Consider the following 22,534-nt stretch of genomic DNA (forward strand, 5'->3'; position numbering starts at 1 on the left):
TTTATGCTGGGGGGGATCTGATGCTGTAACAACGTTGGGTCACAATAAAGGTTACCTGAACTTATCGCCAGGCTCAGACTCTCATTGAAGACTTTGAGCTCCAAGAGGTTTTTGGTTTAAAGTTGCTCATTTCATTTCAGCCTCCTGCACTAAGTTTCCAATGTCATGTATCAGATGGAGCAGTGAATGAGTAGCTCGTATCGTTATAAGTTGTAAATTTTTCAGAAGTGCAAGTACTGCACCGTTTCATCAGCATTGTATAGTTTACTGGCAGCAGCGGGAGATGTGGGCTGCGTTCACTGGAAACGGTGTCGAGGTGCCGGTGTTGGACTGGGGTAGATAAAGTTAAAAATCACACAACACCAGGTTATAATCCAACAGGTTTATTTGGAAGCACTAGCTTTCAGAGTGCTGCTCCTTCATCGGGTAGCTGTTGGCCGGGGAATAATACACCGATTGTATAGCAAAAGATCACAGTGTCATGTGACTGATAGGATATATTGAACAAACCTAGATTGTTGTTATGTCCTTCATCTTTTAGAATGGGTTGCAGGTTTTGATTCATTAATATGTAAATCCCAGAACATCTTTAAAGTCACGTTCTTGAGATGACTTAATGTTTTATCAAAAAAAGTGACATCTCAGTTCAGACAATGCATTAAAGATGTGAGATTCGAGTCTGTCAGTATTCCAATCTTGAATCAGACTGGTTCTATTTCCAAAGTAGGAATTTATAAAATATTGCATGGATTGACTGCCTGCAGATTGTGGGCTTTTTGAGCAAAATTGAAAGTATCTGCAAATATAATTCTGCCAATACAAATTCACTCCATAGAGTTGTGTGTGTGTGTGTTTGTGTTTGAGTGCGTGCATAAGAGTGAAGTGTGAGTGTGATGGAGTTTAAGCCTGTGAGTGTGTTGTGGGGTGTATGTGTGTGTGCACCTATGAGAGAGGTATGAATAAATGTGAGAGGTTGCATTTTGCTAAACAAGGAAGGGCTGGACATAGTGAGTTTTGAGAAGATTTGTAGCTCAGGTTGAGGTTTTGGATGTAGGTTTGCTTGCTGAGCTGCAAGGTTCATTTCCAGATGTTTCGTTACCTACTGGGTAACGTCTTCAGTGGGCTTCAGGCGAAGAATTTTCAGCTTTGCTATGTATAGTTAATGGTAGGTCCCTGGGTTGTGTTGTAGAACACACACTTTGGCAGTGGCGGTGGCGGCGGGGGAGGGGGGGTGGAGTTAGGGGGTTCAGGTATATAGTTCTTTGAAAGTTGCATCACTGGTAGACAGGTGGTAAAGAAGGCATTTCGCACCATTGCCTTCACTGTCCACCCCATTGAGTATAGAAGTTGGGACATCATGTTGAGGTTGTACAGGATGTTGGTGAGGCCACTTTCTGGGTACTGAGTACAGTTTTGGTGGCTCTGTGATAGGAAGAATACTATTAGAGAGAGTTCCGTAAAGATTTACCAGGATGTTGCCAGGACTGGAGGGTTTGAGTTATAAGGAAAGGTTGGGACTGTCTTCATTGGAGTGTAGCGGGTTGAGGGGTGACCTTACTAAGATTTATAAAATCATTAGGAGTGGAGGTACAGTGAATAGCAAAGAGTTCTTCCTTAAGACCATAAGACACAGGAGTGGAAGTAAGGTCATAAGTCCACTCCGCCATTTAATCATGGCTGACGGGCATTTCAACTCCACTTATCATACTCTCCCCATAGAGATACCAAGATTCCTTGCGATACCAAGAATTTATCAATCTCTGCTTTGAAGACATTTAATGTCCCGGTCTCCACTGCGCTCCATGGCAATGAATTCCACAGGCCCACCACTCTCTGGCTGAAGAAATGTCTCCTCATTTCCATTCTAAATTGACCCCCTCTAATTATCAGGCTGTGCCCATGGGTCCTAGTCTCCCTGCCTAATGGAAAAAAAATTACCAGCATCCACGCTTTTTAAGCCATGCACTATCTTGTAAGTTTCTGTTAGATTTCCCCTCAACCTTCTAAACTCTCATGAATATAAATCCAGGATCCTCAGCTGTTCATCGTCTGTTAGGCCTATGATACCAGCGATCATCGTGTGAATCTCCGCTGGAAACGCTCCAGTGCCACTATGTCCTTACTGAGGTGTGGGTCCCAAAATTGGACACAGTATTCTAAATGGAGCCTAACCAGAGCTTTATAAAGTGTCAGTAGCACATCGCTGCTTTTACATTCCAACTCGCTTGAGATAAATGACAACATTTATATTTGCTTTCTTAAGCATGGACTCAACCCGCAAGTCAACCTTTAGAGAATCCTGGACTCGCAGTCCCAGATCTCTTTGTACTTTGGCTTTATGAATTTTCTCACTGTTTAGAAAATAGTCCATGCTGTATTCTATTTTTCCGAAGTGCAAGACCTCACATTTGCTTACATTGAATTTCATCAGCCATTTCCTGGACCACTCTCCTAAACTGTCCAAATCTTTCTGCAGCCTCCCCACCTCCTCAGAACTACCTGCCTGTCTGCCTAACTATGTATCGTCAGCGAACATCGTGGGAATGCCCCCAGTCTTTTTTAACCAGATCATTAATATATAAAGTGAACAGCTGCAGCCCCAACACTGAGCCCTGCGGGACACCACTTCTCACCAGCTGCCATTCCGAAAAAGAACCTTTTATCCCAACTCTCTGCCTTCTCTCAGGCAGCCTATCCTCAATCCATGCCAGTAGCTCAACTCGAATACCATGGACCCTCACTTTACTCAGCAGCCTCCTATGAGGCACCTTATCAAAGGCCTTTTGGAAATCTAGGTAGATAACATCCTCTGGGTTTCCCAAGTCTAACCTACTTGTTAACTCTTCAAGTTTGTCAGGCACGACCTCCCCTTGCTAAATCCATGCTGACTTATTTTAATCCAGCCATGCACTTCCAAGAATTTAGAAATCTCATCCTTAACGATAGATTTTAGAATTTTATCTACAATTGAGGTTAGGCTAAACGGCGTATAATTTTCCAGCTTTTGTCTTGATCCTTTCTTAAACAAAGGACTTACAACAGTGATTTTCCAATCATCTGGGACTTTGCCTGACTCCAGTGATTTTTGAAAGATTACAACCAACATCTCTGCTAATTCTTCAACCACCTCCCTCAGAACGCTAGGCTGTAGCCAGGAGGGCCAGGAGATTTCTCAATTTTTAGACCTATTAGCTTTTCTAGCACTTTCTTTTTTGTAATGGCTATCATACTCAACTCTGCCCCTTAACTCTCCTTAATTGTTAGGATATTACTCATGTCTTCAACTGTGAAAACTGACACAAAGTATTTATTAAGTTCTTCAGCTATTTTCTTATCTCCCATCACTAACCTTCCTGCACCAATTTGGAGCAGCCCAATTTCTACTTTTGCCTCTGGTTTGTTTCTTATGTATTGCAAAAAAACTTTTACTATCATTTCTAACATAACTGGTCCACTTACCTTCATATTTGATCATCTCCTGCCTTATTTCTCTCTTTGTTATCTTCTGTTTGTTTTTGTAGTCTTCCCAAGCTTCTGATTTCCCAGTGGTCTTGGCCACTTTATAGGCTCTCTTTTTCGTTGATACATTTCCTGACTTCCTTTGTCAGCCATGGCAGTCTTCTTCCCCCCTCCCTCCCCACGCTGCCCGATAATCTTTATTTTTGGGGGGATGAACCGCTGTACTGTGTCCTCAATTACACCCAGAAATTCCTGCCATTGTTGCTCTCCTGTCTTCCCCACTAGGCTCTGCTTCCAGTCAATTTTTGACAGTTCCTCCCTTATTGCCCTTTATTTAACTGTAACACCATTACATCTAATTTTGCCTTCTCTCTTTCAAACTGCACACTGATCTCTACCATATTATAATCGCTGCCTCCTAAGTGTTCATTTGCTTTAAGATTTTTAATAAAGTCTGGCTCATTACATAGCACTAAGAATTGAAATATGCTTACTTAGGCCACAATTGAGGACAGTGTGTTAGGGGCGAATGGCCTATTCCTAGCCTTTTGCAATTGGTTCTGGCTCTGTGGAAATAGAACCATTGAGTTGTAGAGCACAAAAAACAATCCTTCGGTATGTGCCAACCAGATAGCCTAAATTAATCTCATCCCATTTGCCAGCACTTTGTCCATATCCCTCTAAAACTTCCTATTCATGTACCTATCCAGATGCCTTTTAAATGTTGTATTTGTACCAGCCTCCACCATTTTTCCTGGCAGCTCATTCAGTTCACACACCAACCTATATTTGAAAAAGTTGCCCCTTGGGGCCGTTTTAAATCTTTCCCCTTTAACCCAAAAACTAATGCCCTCTTGTACTGGACTCCCCCACCCCACGGAACACCTTATCTTTTTCTCATATCCATTCCTGTCAAGATCTTATAAACCTCCATAAGGTCACCCCTCAGCCTCCAATGCTCCAGGGAAAATAGCCCCAGCCAATTCAGCCTCTCCCTGTAGCTCAAACCCTCCAACCCTAGCAACATTCTTATAAATAATTTCTGAACTCTTTTAAGTTTCACAACATCCTTCTTGTTTAGTGAGTAATAGGCTGTGAACAATCTATTTTGTTCAGGTCGTAAGAGGGGGCTTTTCTTGAGGCAAATTAACTTTCACACTTTTTTTTTAATCCTTGGGTTCCTTTTAAATCTTTCCCCTCTCACCCTAAACCTGTGCCCTCTAGTTTGGGATTCCCCCTCCCCTGCGGGAGAGACCAGCAAAAGGAATGAGATGTGAAGTCACAGGGGAAAAAAATTGTGACTCCCGCCTTTTTTATCCCAAATTGGCAATTGGACACAAACTCTGTCAGTAACAACCGGCGCCGGTCGCCATTGGTCAGGTGGAGTAAGATGCGCTCTGATTGGGCGAAGCGTGGATGACGCGCGTCACTGAAGGAGGAGTCGGAAAGAAGAAGAAAAACAAAGATGGCGGCGCGAGGCTGCGGTTTTCTCATCGACTCAGCGGGCGGTTTCTGACGGAGGGAGTGGGCAGACAGGCATCGTTTACCTCAGAAAACACCTTTAAAATACATTTCAAATTAAAGTCGGAACTTTTCAAACAAAAGTTGTGAAGAAAAGGAGACAGTCCCCGGTGGGGTTTATTGTTTATTTGTGTATAATTCCCGGGGCCTGGGAAGGGGGAGGTGACGGTTACGGGGTGAACGAGAAAACAAATTAAAAATGTCGGCGGTGGAGGAGAGAGAGCCGGCGCCCGCGGCTTCCTCGGCGGCGGGAGGTGGAGGAGCGGCGGCGGGGGGTAAAGTCCGGCGGAACACAAGCTGGAGGAGAGGCTGCACTCGGTGCTGTGCTGGACCGTGAGCCTGGAGCTACCCGCGGCTTCACTCTACCAGGTACCGGGCTGGGCTGAGGGGGAACCCGGGGGATAAGGCGGATCGCCATTAGCCTGGAGCCACAATCACTCCCATTCCTAAAACAAACATAATTTCTATTAGAATCACCATCTAATCCTCCATACACCTTCTATAATCCATGTAGGAGGGCAGGCTGTACCATCTGACTGAACTGTTCCGATGTTAAATTGTGTATAATATATAGATATCTTTTTTTTTAATAAAATATACAATGTTATTTAACACATTGGTTATGAAATACTGTCATCATGGGATTTACAGCACTTTACAGCGCTGTAGAAGGTCACAGGCAATATTGTGTACGAGAGCCTGTGTAAACCCCTATGGTTATGTTTTATAAATGTGATTTGAGGTAATTGCACGTAAAATGGGTAGGATTGTGTGTGTGTGTGTATGTAGGTATGTTATTTAGATCCTGGGGTTTTGTCTTGCCCAGTGATGATTTGGCTGTGGAGGGAGGGGAGTGAGGGTACTAATTAATCTTTCTACCAAATCCAGCATTTTGTTGAAGAGCTTCATTTCTTTGCGATTGTCATCTTCCAAAGAATCAACCTACCCAGTATTTAAATGGACATGTGCACATGTATAGTTGTGTATGAATGCTGGAAATCTCTTTTTTTTAAAAAATTCTTTACTTTATTTCCTGTTCTCCATGCATGGCGAATTGGACGTGTTTGATTTCTTTCTCTTGCAAGTGTTGTGAAAAGTAGTCTGATCATGTAAAAGTCGACCCTAGTTCTTCATAGACAACAGACCCATGTTTGTGAGTCAGTGTGATGGCCGTCATGTTCCACTCCAGCTCTGCAGTCTGTCGGTTGTTCGGCTCTGTTCCTGTCTTCCAGTCCGTTGTCTGTATGTTCCACTCAGTTTTCAGAATTACCATAATTTTTTTTGCTTTGTTCATCAGTTGAGCTTCTGCTTATGATACGGTATGAATCTTGACAGGCATGAATTTCAGCCCCTCAAGTAGTATCCAAGTAACAGTCGACCCCCTAAATTTAACCTTAAAAAGTAGTCAAAAATTTGACTATTAATTTGAGTATATACGATATAAATGAATTAATGTTCATTGCTTCTTCGCTTTACGCTATTTTGCCTTATGAAAGGTTTCATAGGAACGCTCCACTTTTGCACAGTGGGGAAAACCTGTATCAGTACAACACAGTCACAAGCCATTCTTATTTGGTTTAGGCACCCCCGTCAATCCTGTGCCAATTCTTAATCATCACTTGGACCTGCTATTTATTGCTCATGTGCGGTTTCTATCCTTCTGTTCATCTCGCGTTCATGTGTCTATCAAGATACACCTTAAACGTTGCTAAGGTGCCTCCTTCCACCACCCATCACCCCTCTGTGTGAAAAACCTTCCCCTCCACTTCTCCCGTAGACTACCCTCCTCTTGCCTTGAACCTGTGCCCTTTTGTTGTTGTTCTTTTCACCCTGGGGAATAAAAAAACCTCTGAGTAACATAGAATCCCGAGTGTGGAAAAGACCATTCGGCGCAACATGTGCACACTGACCCTCTGAAGAGTAACTGACACAGACTTATTCACCTACTCCTATTACGCAACATTAGCCCTTGACTATAGCACCCTCTCCCAGAGCATCCACGTCCTTCTGATAGCGTGGTGACCAGAACTGCATACAATATTCCGAATGTGGTTGAAATAAATAGCTGTAATGTAACTTGCCAACTCTCACACCCAGGAAAGGCAAGCGTCCTATGTGCCTTCTTGACCACCATACCCACCTCTGTTTCCACTTCCAGATCCCTCTGCATGCCAGTGCTCCTAAGAGTTCTGTCATTTATTGTACAGTTCTTGTATTTCTTTCTCCCTTGTGGCTGTATCCAGCTTCCCCTTAATTCTACTCCCCCTTCATCTCTTTGCCCACTCATCACCACTCCACACATCAGCATATCATAAGACAATAGGAGCTGAAATTAGGCCATTCATCCCATTGAATCGACTCCACCATTCAATCGTGGCTGTTAACTTTCTCAAGCCCATTCGTCCCGGAACCCTTGATCCCCTTGATACTCAAGAACATTTCTGTCTCCATCTTAAATCTGCTCAATGACCTGGCCTTCACAGCCTTCTGTGGCTGTGAATTCCATAGATACACCACTCTCTGGCTGAAGAAGGTTTTCCTTATCTCCCAACTAAAGGGTCTTCCTTTTCTTCTTAAGGCTGTACTCTCGGGTCCTACTTTGTCCTAACAATGGAAACATCTTCCCAACATCCACTCTGTCCAGGCCGTTCAATATCCTGTAGGTTTCAATTGTAACCCCCCTCATCCTTCTAAACTTCATATAGTCCCAGAGTCCTCAAAAGTTCCTCATATGTTAAACGTTTCATTCCTGGGACCATTCTCGTGAACCTCCTCTGAACATTCTCCTGGGGCACATCCTTGCGAATAGGAGGCCCAAAACTGCTCTCAATGCTGCAAATGTGGCCTGACTAGAGCCTTATAGAGTCTCAGAAGTACATCCCTGCTTTTGTATTCAAGTCCTGTCAAAATAAATGCGATTATTGCATTTGCCTTCCTAACTACTGACTCAACCTGCAAGTTTACTTTGAGAAAATCCTGGACTTGAACTCCCAAGTCTCTTTGCACTTCGGATTTCTGTATTTTCTTCCCATAATCCTTCTGTTCCAACAGTGACTGTCTGGTGTCAGGGCAGCACTAGTGATTTCCTGACATGTGGATTGTATTTGGGGATACCAAGGAATGTTAGGAATTGCGAGTATCTCAGGAACAGTCGTTATTCCTGGAAGAGGCAGACAGGAATGTGGTGTGGTCCTGTAAACTCCAGAACTTTGATAACTTCATGAGTCAGCAATAACGCTTTCTGGACCAAGAAACGAAAGGGCCAATGAGAAACTGCTTCAAGGGAGTTAACAAATAACATACATTAACTATCGCTGGGAAGGAGGAGGCAAAACAATGAGCTGTTTCTTTGGACAGATGAGATAATGGTGTTTAATAACTGTGACAAAAGGACAATTAATTCTGCTTGTAGAAGGAAGGCCATACAAGGAGCAGGAAAATCAACATTTCGGGCAAAAGCCCTTCATCAGGAATCCTGTATTCCTGATGAAGGGCTTTTGCCCGAAACGTCAATTTTTCCTGCTCCTTGAATGCTGTCTGAACTGCTGTGCTTTACCAGCACCACTCTAATCTCGACTCTGGTTTCCAGCATCTGCAGTCATTGTTTTTACCTTGGCGTAAAGAGGTTAATTGCAGGACAGGCTGTTTCAAACAGGTGGAAAACCCTCAAGGATAAGAAGGTAAGCTACAGACCTGAAGTCTCCAGAAGTGTGGGGAGATGGTGTTAGAATCTAAAGAAACGTTACACCACAAATCTGAAAGTGACGGAACTCCACCAGAATTCAACTCCAGAACGTTTCAGCTGCAGTGCTTGGAAGAACAACCCTGCATCAGACCCCTGTAAACTTCCGGAGATGGGCACTATTGGTAGAAACAATGTTAAATTCCGCCAACATTTGGGTGATAGCCAAGATTTGGGTGGTGAGGGTGAACTTGCTTACTTGAGGGGTTTTATATTTTGGTTCCTACTTACAATAAAGTGTAAATTATGATTCAACAGTTGGTTGTCTGTGCAGTTTCTGAGTCAGTATTCAAATTAAAGCGATTCACCCACAATCAGAGTGAGAGGCTAGGATTAATAATGACTCCTTTGCATTCAGCAGGACGGCACGTCAATACTGTTATAAAACGAATGCTGAATCCCCTCCCCTCTCTGAGATCTCAAACCGAAACACCAATAGAGGAGTGCATTGCCCTATAATTGGAAAATTAGTGTGAAAAGTCGTGTCATCTGCTCTAGTCTTAAACAAAAATAAATCCCTGACACTTTAAAAATCAACAAAAAACAATTTACATATCCAACTTGAATGGTGAACAACTGAACTAAACTATTAACAAACCTAATAAATCCCTTCGAACTACTGACGATTCTGGCATGAAACAGGATTTTTGTCATATGCTGTTCCAATAAATACAAGACCCACTAAAACAACAAGAAATAGAATTTAGTCTCTCAGATTACATCTTCCAGAATATTCTAAGCATCCTTCTATTGAATCTTTTGTCAGGAATGCCTCCTGCAATTCCTGCTCTTCTGGTTTTTTTGTAAATGATGCTGTCTCATTCACAGCTGACTGTCAGAGCTGATGTCTCTCTCTAGTGCTGAGGACTCTTAGCTCTAGCAATGGGGAGTTAGCTCTGGGGTTCTGTCCAACTGTCCCCTTCTTTTATACCCTTGATGCCATATTGAGTTTTTACAATAGGATCGGTCCTCTGTTGTCAAAACCATCACATTTAAATTTAATAGATATTGGTAGCCAAAGGACCGGATTTAAATTGATTGGCTAAATTGAAAAGTCATTATCTTGGCCTGTTAACTGTACAACCTTGTGATAGAAATGTTTCTGTTTGTGTGCTCTCTGTTGTGATGATGTTACTCCTTTAAGAAGATGTCATCTTGATTTTTTTTCCCAAGAGGGGTTGTAAAAGGCAGAGGGTCCGATTCGACTGGGCTAAGGGACTTCACTCATGGCCAGATGTTGGCAAAGGCTACAATCGGAAAAAGGTTTGAGATTTTTTTTTTCTGAAACACTTCTACAGCGAAACAGTCTGTAAGGTCACCCCCCAGCCTCTGACCCTCCAGGGAAAATAGACTGGGGCTATTTCAGCCTCTTGCAACAGCTCAAACCCTCCAACCCTGGCAGTATCTTTGTAAATCTTTTCAGAACCCTTTCATGTTTCACAACTTGTTACAAACATGTCAACTAATTCAGAGAAGCCTCTCAATTACAGCTGTAAATGGAGAAAGTGTGTTTAATCATGAGTCATGAATAAAGGCTGTATTAATCTTTTATTGTGAAGTTTTACTCCTACATCTCCAAACAGATAATACAAACCTGGTCAGAGGGGAGTGATTGAAAAAATATGTGGGGCAAAAATTTTAGAGTGTGGCTTGTGTATGGAATGAGCTGCCAGTGGAAGTGGTTGAGGTCGGTACATTAACAACATTTAAAAGACATTTGGTCAAACACATGGAGAGGAAAGGCTGAGAAGGATAGTGGCCAAGTGCAGGGAAATGGGGTTACTGTTGATGGACATTTTGGTCGGCATGGACCAGTTTGGGCCGATGGGCCTGTCTCCGTGCTGTAGCACTGACTCGTGTCTCTTTGTCTCTCCAACAGTTTTGAGTTTTCAGATGAGCATCTCACTTAATCACACTGAATAAAATCCAATCTCATTAGTCAACTCTGATGTGGAAGTGCTGGTGTTGGATTGGGCTGGACAAGGTCAGAAGTCAAATGGCACCAGGTTAGAGTCCAACAGGTTTATTTGAACTCAAGATTTCAGAGCACTGCTCCTTTGTCGGTGAAGTGATGAAGCAGCAGCATTGAAGAAGGAGCAATGCTTCTAAAGCTTGTAATTTCAAATAAACCTGTTGGTCTCTAAGCTGGTGTTGTGTGATTTCTGATATCTTCAGCTGTGGGTTTGTGTCGAACTTAATGGGATATTTTGTCCAACTCGGCATTTTTAAACAGTATCACTTGGAGGGATTCACTTGAAACCTTTCAAGAGGTGAGTTCAACAAGACTGAACTATTCAAAGTTACTTGGACTCAATTTTAAAACTTACATCAGGACCGGTAGACATAGATGTACAGCACGGAAACAGACCCTTCAGTCCAACTCATCAACGCTGACAAGACATCCTAAATTAATTTGATTCCATTTGTCAGTATTTGGCCCATTATCTTTCTGAACCGTTCCTGTTCATGTCCGAAACCAGATGCCCTCTCAGTGGTATAATTGTACCAGCCTCCACTTTCTCTGGAAACTCATTCCATACATGCACTACCCTCTGCGTGAAAACATTGCCCCTTACGTCCCTTTTAAATCTCTCACCCAGCCAAATAGCCTCTCCCTGCAGCTCAAACCCTCCAACCCCCGGCAACATCCTGGTAAATTGTTTCTGATACAGAAGTCAATGTTTTCGGAAGAACCCTTCTTCAGTCCTGAACGAGGGTTAATACCCGAAATGCTAACTTCACCTCCTAATGCTACCTGGCTTGCTGCGTTCTCCCAGCCTCCTGCTTGCCAACTTTGGATTCCAGCAACCGCAATTATTTTTTGTTTCTAACAAATGGTGGAGCAGACTCAATGGGCTGAATGGCCTCATGTCTGCTCCAGTGCTCTTGTGGTCTAAGGTTTCTGCGGATTCTTAGCAACGTGCAGTCCCAGACTCCGAGTAATGTCGCCCACTGGAAGCAAAGTTTATGGAATCACAGAATCCCTACAGAATGTAAACAGACCTTTGGGACCAAAAAGGCAACATCAACCCTCCGTATAGTTACCCACCCAGACCTATTCTCTTAACCCTGTTACTTTACATTTACTTGGAGAAAGTGAGGACTGCAGATGCTGGAGATCAGAGTCAAGAATGTGGTGCTGGAAAAGCACAGCAGATCAGGCAGCATCCGAAGACCAGGAGAATCCTGATGAAGGACTTATGCCCAAAACGTCGATTCTCCTGCGCCTTAGATGCTGCCTGACCTGCTATGCTTTTCCAGCACCACACTTTTGACCAGTCTACATTTACCCCTGACTACTGCACCACACTTACACATCCCTGAACACTATGGACAATTTAGCTAGGCTAACTCACCCTAACTTGTACATCTTTGTATTGTGGGAGCAAAAGCGGAACACCCGGAGGAAACCCATGCAGACACGGGAGAATCAAACACTAGATTCAAACCCGAATCCATGGCTCTATGAGGCAGCTGTGCTAACCACTGAGCCACCATGTCGCCCCGAGCCACTTTAGAGTTGCACTTGGGGGTGTGAGGCAGTGTGCAGTCCAGACATTTTTTTAAAAGCCCACCAACTTTCCCACTGCACCCATTGTCAGAGTGGGGCACAAGGTTTAATCCACAGTAGCGTCACTTGCAGTATCCGATTGTTGGGAGCACTGGTGCCCCTGCTGGTGTCTTCGCAAGTTCCTGGAAAATGTGAACCTCTTGCCACACTCAGGGCAGCTGAATGGCCTCTCTCCTCTATGGACCCGCTGGTGGGTCAGCAGAGCAGAAGAATTGCTGAAGCCCTTCTTGCACTCAGGACAGTAGAACGGCCACTCTCCCATGTGGACCCGCTGGTGGGTCAGAAGGTGGGAGGAGTGGTTAAAGCGTTTCTCGCACTCTGGGCAGGAGAACGGCTTCTCCCCTATGTGGACCCGCTGATGCCTCAGCAAGTGGGAGGAATTGCTGAAAGCCTTCCCGCACTCGCGACAGCTGAAGGGCCTTTCCCCCGTGTGGAACTGCTGGTGGGCCACGAAGTTGGAGGAGACCGCAAAGCCCTTCCCGCACACTGAGCAGGAGAATGGCTTCTCCCCGGTATGGACCCGCCGGTGGGTCAGCAGTTGGGAGGGCTGGGGAAAATTCTTCCCACACTCAGGGCAGGCAAATGGCCTCTCCCCAGTGTGGACCCGCTGGTGTGTCAGCAGGGAGGAGGAACTGCTGAAGCCCTTCCCACATTCAGGGCAGGGGAACGGCTTCTTGCCTGTGTGGACCCACTGGTGCCTCAGCAGGGCAGAGGAATCGCTAAAGGCCTTCCCGCACTCGGGGCAACTGAATGGCCTCTCCCCTGTGTGGACCCGCTGGTGCTTCAGCAGGTCAGAGGATTTGCTGAAGGCCTTCCCACAATCAGAGCAGGGGAATGGCCCCTCCCCGGTGTGGACAAGCTGGTGCGCCAGCAAGTGGGAGGAGTGGGTGAAGCTGTTCCCGCACTCGGGGCAGGTGAATGGTCTCTCCCCAGTGTGGACTCGGCGGTGGTCCAGCAGGTGGCAAGAGCAGATAAATCCCTTCCCACACTCTGGGCAGGAGAACGGCCTCTCCCTGGTGTGACTGCGCTGATGAATTTCCAGGGCAGATGGGACACTGAAGCCTTTCCCGCAGTCACCACACTTCCACGGTTTCTCCATGGGGCGAGATTCCTCTGGTTTCTCCATGGCCAAAGCTTCAGCTGCACACAAACGCATGTACAAACCCTCCCTGCCGTGAATTCCTCTTTCCAGACTGTATAATTGTGACAGGCTGCACATTCAATGCGCTGCCACAGTAGCGTCTCTCATCCAGCTCCACTGATGCTGAAAGCGTACTGAAACAGAAACCAAAGAATTTTGCTCCTTCTCGCAGAATCATAGTCAAAGATCGTTACAGTCCCAATGGATTGATCGACTGTCTGTCATTGACATGAAAATGACGACTGCAGATGCTGGAGAGTCAGTCAAAATGTGTGGTGCTGGAAATACACAGTAGGTCAGGCAGCATCCAGGGAGCAGGAGAGTTGCTGTTTCGGGCATAAGCCCTTCAACTACTGAATTTGAAACTTCAGTCTTCAAATCTTCAAATGCACTGGAAAAAACAGATTATGAAAGTTATCACTGTCAGTCAGGGTAGAAATTCAGAACAAGCAATTCTCCTTTATGCGGAACATTCTTTTCTTTTGTAATTCCATGAAATTGAAAGCACCATTACCCTACTCTGATTGCTCTACATTTACACCTGATTAATGCATCTAACCTACACATCCTGGACACTATGGACAATTTAACATGGCTAATTCACCCAAACCTGCACATCTTTGGATAGTGGGAAGAAACAGGTGCACTGGAAGAAATCCGCAGCAAACACCAGACGGAGAATGTGCAATATCCACACAGACAACGGCCCCGAGGCTGGAATTGTATCTGGCTCTCTGGTGCCGTGAGGCAGCATCACTAACCACAGACACCGTACCTTCCTTTTCCAGTCCTGCCACCAAGTCACTCAGCTTGAGCTCAAGCAAAGCACTACGTTTAATTTTCGCTTCACACACACTGAACTTTCGGCCCGTCCCCACTTCCCCTACAGGAAATGCAAACAGCTGGTGGGTTGCCACATCGAATCCCTACAGTGCGGATTGAGGCCATTTGGCCCAACAAATCTCCATTTACCTCTGACTAATATACCTAATCCACACATCCCTGAACCCTATGGGGCAATTTAGCATAGCCAATTCATCCTAACCTGTACATCTTTGGACTGTGGGAGGAAACCGGAGCATCTCGATGAAACCCACACAGCTACGGGGGGGAGACAATATTCAAACTCCACACAGACAGACAGTCACCTGAAGCTGGAGTCAAATCCTTGTCCCTGGTGCTGTGAGGCAGCAGTGTAACCACTGAGCCACGTGCTGAAAGAGATGCAATGTGGAACTTTATTGACTGTACCGCACAGTGGATTGTTGAGTAAGGTTGAGTCTCGAAGGATCTGGAAAGAGATAGCTAACATTTAGGAGCGCATTGCGACAGATGCTGGAATCCTTCCTGAAAACAACAAATGCTGGAGATCACAGCTGGTCAGACAGCGTCCACATCGAGAGAGCAAGCTAACATTTCAGGTCTTCTTTGAGATTTATAAAATCTTGCTGGATACAGAGAAGATGAATGCCAGGAGTCATTTCCCTGGAATGAGGGATTTCAAGACGAGCGGACATATTTTTAAGGTGAGAACAGAAAGATTTAAAAACAAAATAAGGGGCAACATTTTTACACAGAGTGCTTCACGTGTGGAATGAATTTCCAGAGAAAGTGATGGATGCGCTTATAGTCCCAACATTTAAATGACATTTGGATAAGTACATGAATAAGAAATGTTCAGAGGGATATTGGGCCAAGCACATGTAGGTGGGACTAGTTTAGTTTGGGATTATAGTCAACATGGACTGGTTGGACCGAAGGATCTGTTTCCGTGCTGCGTGACTCTGACTGGATACAGTGGATGTGGGGAAGATGTTTCCACCAGTAGGAGAAACGAGGACCAGAGGATACAGGCTCAGGGTGAAGGAATGCCTTCAGAACTGAGATGAGGAGGAAATTCTGCAGCCAGAGGATGGTGAATCTGTGGATTTCATTGCTGCAGAGCGCTGTGGAGGCCAAGTCATTGAGGGCATTTAAGACAGGGATAGATAGGTCTTTGATAAGTAAGGGGATCAAGGGTTACGAGGAGAAGGCAACAGAATGGGGTTGAGAAACATATCGGCCATGATCGACTGGTGGAGCAGACTCAATGGGCCAAATGGCCTCATTCTGCTCCTGTCTATTGTCGTCTTAAAACTGGGCAGATTACTGAAGTGGTTTTCATGAACAATTTCAGAGTCCTGAATTAAAGCCGTAGACTTGTACAGCACAGAAACAGACCTTTTAGTCCAACTCATTCATGCCGACCAGTTATCCCAACCTAATCTCGTCCCATTTGCCAGGACTTGGCCACTATCGCTCTAAACCTTTCCTATTCATATACCCATCCAGATGCCTTTTAAATGCCGTAATTGTACCATCCTCCATCACTTCCTCTGACACTCGTTCCATACATGCACCACCCTCTGCATGAAACACTTGTCCCTGAGGTCCCTTTTAAAATCTTTCCCCTCTCACTCTAAACCTATGCCCTCTAGTTCTGGACTCCACAACCCAGGGAAAAGACCTTGTCTGTTTATAAAATCATGAGGATTATGGATAGAATAAACGTGTCGAAGGTCACCCCCACCCCCACCCACCCCCACAAAAGCTTCTGACGCTCCAGGAAAACAGCCCGAGTCTATTCTGCCTCTCCAGATAGCTAAAATCCTCCAAACCTGGCAACATTCTTGTAAATCTTTTCTGAACCCTTTCAAGTTTCACAGCATCCTCCTGTTAGGAAGGAGACCAGAATTGCACACAATATTCCGAAAAGGCCTAACCAGTGTCCTATACAGCTGCAACGTGACCTCTCAACTTTCCTACCCAATGTTCTGACCGATAAAGGAAGGCATACCAAATGCCTTCCTCACTGTTCTATCTACCTGCGACTCTACTGTCAAGAAGCTATGAATCTGCACTCCAAGGTTTCTTTGATCAGCAACACTCCCTCGGACCTTTCCTGATTTGCTTTTCCAAATGTAGTACCTCACATTTATCTAAATTAAACTCCATCTGCCATTCCTTAGCCCATTGGCCCATCGGATCAAGATCCCATTGTCATCTGAGGTAACCTTATTTGCTGTCCACTACATCTCCAATTTTGGTGTCATCTGCAAACTTACTAACTATACCTCTTATGCTCACATCCAAATCATTCATATGAATGATGAAAAGTAGTGGGACCAGCACCAATCCATGTGGCACAACACTGGTCACAGGCCTCCAGGCTGAAAATCAACCCTTCACCACCACTCTCCGTCTACTACCTTCAAGCCAGATCTGTATCCAAATGGCTAATTCTCCCTGTATTTCTCGAGATCTAACCTTGCTAACCAGTCTCTTATGAGGAACCTTGTTGAATGCCTTTCTGAAGTCCATGGAGATTATGTCGACTGCTCTGCTCTCGTCAATCCCTTGTTGCTTCTTCAAAAAATTCGATCAAGTTCGTGAGGCATGATTTCTCACGCACAAAGCCATGCTGACTATCCCTAATCAATCCTTGCCTTTCCAAAGACATGTAAATCCTGTCCCTCAGGATTACCTCCAACCACTTGCCCTCCGGCAATGTCAGGCTCACTGGTTGATAGTTCCCTGGCTTTTCCTTGCAATCTTTCTTAAATATTGGTACCACGTTAGACAACCTCCAGTCTTTCATCACCTCACTTGTGACTATCGATGGTACAAATACCTCAGCAAGGGACCCAGCAATCACTTCTCTCGCTTCCCACAGAGTTCTAGGGTACAACTGTTCAGGTTCTGGGGATTTATCCACTTGCATGCATTTCAAGACATCCAGCACCACCTCCTTTGTAGTATGGACATTTTTACATTTTTCAAGATATCATCATCTGTTTCCACACATTCTATTTCTTCCATGTCCTTCCCTACAGTAAACACTGATGTAAAATACTTGTTTATTATCTCCCCCAACTCCTGCAGCTCCACACATAGGCCGTCTTGCTGATCTTTGAGGGGCCCTGTTCTCTCCCTAGTTACCCTTTTCTCCTTAATATATTTATAAAAATCCTTTGGATTCTCCTTAACTCTACTTGTCGAAGCTATCTCATGTTCCCTTTTTGCCCTCCTGAGTTTACTCTTAAGTATACTCCAACTGCCTTTGTACTGTCAGGATTCACTCGATCTCTCCTGTCTATACTTGTCATATGCTTCCTTCTTTTTCTGAACCAAAAGCTCAATTCCTCTAGTCATTCAGCATTCAGTACACCTACCAACCTCCCCTTTCACCCTGGGTTCTAGATGAGAGTGGTGCTGGAAAAACACAGCAGTTCAGGCAGCATCCGAGGAGCAGGAAAATCGATGTTTTGGGCAAAAGCCCTTCATCTAATCTAGAATCTGGTTTCCAGCATCTGCAGTCCTTGTTTTTACTTAGATTTTCCCCTTTCACCCTAACAGGAATATACTGTCTCTGGACTCTCAGTTTCTTATTTTTGAAGGCTTCCCATTTTCTAGCCATCCCTTTACCTGCGAACATCTGCTCCCAGTTAGCTTTTGAAACATCTTGCCTACTCCCAAGTTAGCCATCCTACAATTTAGATCTGGTCTATACTTTATCTTCACTCTTTTATAGCTCATAGAATTATGGTCACTGGCCCCAAAGTGCTCCTCCACTGACAGCTCAGTCACCTGCCCTGCCTTATTTCCCAAGAGTAGGTCACGGTTTGCACCTTCACTAGTCAGAACATCCACTTACTGAATCAGAAAATTTTCTTGTACACATTTATATTCCTCCTTAACTCTACTTGTCGAAGCTATCTCATGTTCCCTTTTTGCCCTCCTGAGTTTACTCTTAAGTATACTCCAACTGCCTTTGTACTGCCTTTAAACACTATGGCAGTCCCAGTCTATGTTTGGAAAGTTAAAATCCCTGACCATAACCACCCTATTATTATTAAAGATAACTGAAATCTCCTTAAGTTTTTTCTCAATTTCCCTCTGACTATGAGGGAGTCTGTAATAAAATCCCAATAAGGTGATCATCCCTTTTCTTATTTCTCAGTTCCACCCAAATAAGCTTCCTGCATGTATTCCCAGGAATATCCTCCCTAAGCACAGTAATATATCCCTTATCAAAAAAGCCACTCTCCCTCCTCTCCTGCCCCTCTTTCTATCCTTCCAATACCATGAGTGTTCTTGAACATTAAGCTGCCAGTGCTGTCCATGTTTCTGTAACTGCCATGATATCTCAGTCTCAAGTTCCTAACCATCATCTGCCTTCCCTGTTCGGCCTCTTGCAATTGAAATAAATGCAGTTTAATTTACCAGTCCTACCTTGTTCTCTGCTTTGTTACTTCCTGCTCTGATTGTTTAACTCAGTCCCTTTCCCAACTGGACCAGTCACAGACTGATCTCTTTCCTCACTATTTCTCTGGGTCCCAGCAATCCCTGCCCCCCACCCACCCCTACCTTACTAGTTTAAATCCTCCTGAGCAGCTCTCGCAAATCTCCCAGCAATATATTAGTCCCCTTCCACTTCGGGTGCGATCCATCCTTCTTGTACAGGTCTTTTCTACCCCAGAAGAGATTCCAATATTCACATTTTTGGATCCTTTCTCCCATGCACCAGTTCCTCAGCCACTGATTCATCTGCCCTGTCCACTTATTCTCACCCTCACGAGCAACATTCCCCATTAACTGGTTAAGTCCTGGATTGCTTTCCGAAAATGCAACACCTCACGTTCGTCTAAATTAAACTCCATCTGCCAATCCTCGGTCCATTATTCCATCCGATCGATTATAATTTATAGCAAACTCTCTTTCCTCCCTTATTCCCTAAAAGCTGAAAATCTCCATCCCACACACTCTCCTTTCATTCTCATTTTACTGAACGTATTCCCTGCTCTGCCTCATCCTGAAAAGTCTGGTTCATGCTGATTAACAGGCCTACACTCAGGGGGGATTTAATTGAAACATAAGAATGCTGAATGGCTTGGACAGAGTGCATGTTGGGGGAGATGTTTCCAGTGGTAGGAGAGATGGGGACTCGAGGGCACAGCTTTCGAGTAAACGGAAGATCTTTTCGAACAGAGATAAGGAGAAACTTCTTCAGCCAGACAGTGGCGAATCTATGAAATTTACTGCCACAGAAAGCTGCGGTAGCCAAGTCACTGAGTATATTTAAGACTGAAACAGATGATAGGTTCTTGAGCATCAAGGGGAGAAAGCTGGAGAATGGGGTTGAGAAACTTATCAGCCATGATTGAATGGTGGAGCAGACCCAGTGGGCTGATTGGCCAAATTCCCGCTCCTGTGTCTTATGGTCTCTTGCTGTTCTGGACACAGTGAGAGAAACTTGGGAGCAGGAGTAGGCCATTTGGTCTTTCAAGCCTGCACCAGCATTCAACAGATCATGACTGGATATTAATCTACCTACATCTAGGTGGATACACTGGGATTTTTTTTCACTGGAGCACAGAGGTGACCTCACAGAGGATTATAAAATCACGAAGGATAGCGATGTCCTTTCGCTCAGATGTGAGCATCAAGATTAGGGAGCACATTTTTAAGGCGAGAGGAGAAAGATTTTAAAAAGACATCAGAAGCACCCTTTTTTAAGAGAGTAGTTTGTGTGTGGAATGAATGTCCAGAGAAAGCCCAGAGGTCAGATCAGTTTTCCTTCATGTGAATCCAAGGAAAGCGATGGGATCAGACGTAGGACCAGGCCGTGCACTCAGAGCATGGGCAGGTCAACTGACAGAGGTCTTCTCGCACATCTTCAACCTCTTCCTGCAGCAGGCCATTCTCCCTGCCTGTTTCACGAGGGCCAACATCATCCCTGTGCCTCAGAAGACTCATGCAGCACGTGTCGATGACTACCACCCAGTTGCCCTAACTCCGGTGGTCATGAATTGCTTTGAAAAGCTGGTCATGGCATTAATCAACTCCAGCCTTCCCACTACTCTTGCCCCACTCCAATTTGCCTATTGGCAAATTGGGATCCACGTCAGATGCCATATCATTTGCCCTTCCCTCCTCCCTAGAACATCTTGACACCAAGAACAGGTACGTAAGAATCCTACTTGACTGCAGTTCAGCCTTCAACACTGTTATCCCCTCGAGACTGATTACTAAACTTAGTGATCTCGGACTAAGCCCCACTCTCTGTAACTGGATCCTCAGTTTCCTGACCCACAGGCCACAATCAGTGAAGACTGGGGACAACATTTGATCCTCACTAACACTCAACACTGGAGCCCTCCAGGGGTGCATACTCAGCCCCCAACTGTACTCACTGTATACCCATGACTGCGTCACCAAATACAAGACTAATGCCATTTACATGTTCACTGGCACCACTATAGTCAGTCAAATCTCAGATGGCAACAAAACAGACTGCAGACGGGAGATGGAAGACCTGGAAAAATGATGCACTGAAAACAAACCAGATCTCAATGCTAGCAAAACCAAGAAACTCGTTATTGACTTTTGGCGGGATGTTACTCATGCCCCCATACACATTAACAGCACAGAGGTGGAATGAGAGGAGGGTGTCAAGCTCCTGGGAGTGGTCATCCACAACAAGCTGTCTTGGATGTATCACTACCTGGTATGGCAACTGTACCATTCAAGATTGGAGACGGTTACAGAGAGTGGTGAACTCAGCCCGGACAATCACAAAGGCCTACCTCCCATCTATAAAATCCATCTACCAGGCCTGCTGTCAAGGGAAGCTGCCAGCATTCTTAAAGATCCATCCCACTCTGGCAATGTTTGTCTACAACCTCTACCATCAAGGAGAAGGTACAGAAGCCTGAACAAACGCACCAGCCAGTTTTGTAACAGTTTCTACCCTACTATTGTCAGAACACTGAATGGACTCTCAAACTCTCAGGATTTGCCTGAACCTTTATTTTTGTTTTTGCCGCTGTTTACCTATTATTTACTATGCGACTTAACTATGTGATCGCAAGACAACGCTTTTCACTGTGCCTCAGTACATGTGACAATAAAGAAATTCAATTCAGTTCAAGTGGTGGATGTAGTCCAGTTAAAAGGGTTAAAAAGCATTTGGATCAGCACATGAATAGGAATGGTTCAGAGGGATATGGGCCTTACACTGGTAGGTGCAACTAGTTTAGTTTGAGAACATAGTCATCAACATCCATTCTCCTTCTCTCTTCCTAGAAGGGTTTGATACAGCGATCGAAGAGGGTTTGAGGCATCTGCAAGGAGAGGGAGTGGGTGGAAGAGAAGGAGAGAGAATGGACGGATGGGCAGAGTGTCAAGGGGTGAGAGAGATAATTGACAGGGGGACAGAGGGTGGGAGGATGAGAACACTGGGGGGAACAGAGGGTGATGGGATGGAGAAGATTGTGGGTACCGATGGTTAGGGAAAGAGAAAGACTGGTGGGCAGAAGTGGGGAGGAAGAGAATGCAGGGCAGAGGGTGGGGGTTGAGAGAGAATGGACGGGGACAGTGGGTGGGGAGAGATTGGACAGGGGGGCAGAGGGTGGGGGTGAGAGACTGCCCAAATCCCACCTTCCCCAGGACTGGTGTTGATATCTCACGAACTGGAACCCACTCCTCCCACAGCAGACTTGTGTCAATCATTTCTTAATATATACGTGGCAAAAGCAGTAGAATCATAATTCTGACAGGCCATTCGGCCCATCGAATTCACACTGACATTCCAAATAGCATCCCATCCAGACCCATCTGCTGACCCTACAGCCCTGCAGTTCCTCATGGCTAACCCACTCTAATCTGCACGCTTCAGCATGGCCAATCCACCTTAAACTGCAGATCTTTGGACTGTGGGAGAAAACCAGAGCACTCGCAGGTAACCTACACAGACAGAAGGAGGAGGACGTGCCAAGGTCCACACAGACAGTTGCCCAAGGATGGAATCAAACATGGACCCCTGGCACTGTGAGGCTGTGGTACAAACCACTGAGCCACTGTGCCGTCCAGAGTTAGCTTCTAACTTTTCACGTACCCTCAGCAGAGGCTCTCTCCTGACATTTGTGGACCACACCTGCTGTAACCTCCCTTTCCCACATCTTCAGCCCTGAGCACAATGGTTCCCGAATCCTGGCACCAGATAGACACCGATGTCATCTCGCCTCCTGCTTACAATTGCGGAGACCGGAGACAATCCGTC

At 45.1% G+C, this 22,534-nt stretch overlaps 1 protein-coding gene across 1 annotated transcript in view; it reads right to left on the bottom strand.

Moving 5' to 3' along the window:
* Window positions 1-22,534, bottom strand: part of LOC148143349 (uncharacterized) — a 151,534-nt gene that overhangs the window by 59,387 nt on the left and 69,613 nt on the right. The window contains exon 3 of the mRNA XM_087975175.1: window positions 12,349-13,232. Within this exon, the coding sequence (XP_087831301.1) occupies window positions 12,349-13,232 (884 nt within the window). The remainder of the gene's footprint in view (window positions 1-12,348; window positions 13,233-22,534) is intronic.

Source organism: Chiloscyllium plagiosum, unplaced genomic scaffold (genome assembly GCF_037043375.1).
Source record: "Chiloscyllium plagiosum isolate Xiang-an unplaced genomic scaffold, Cpla_swu_hap1 HiC_scaffold_27, whole genome shotgun sequence".
NCBI lineage: Eukaryota > Metazoa > Chordata > Chondrichthyes > Orectolobiformes > Hemiscylliidae > Chiloscyllium > Chiloscyllium plagiosum.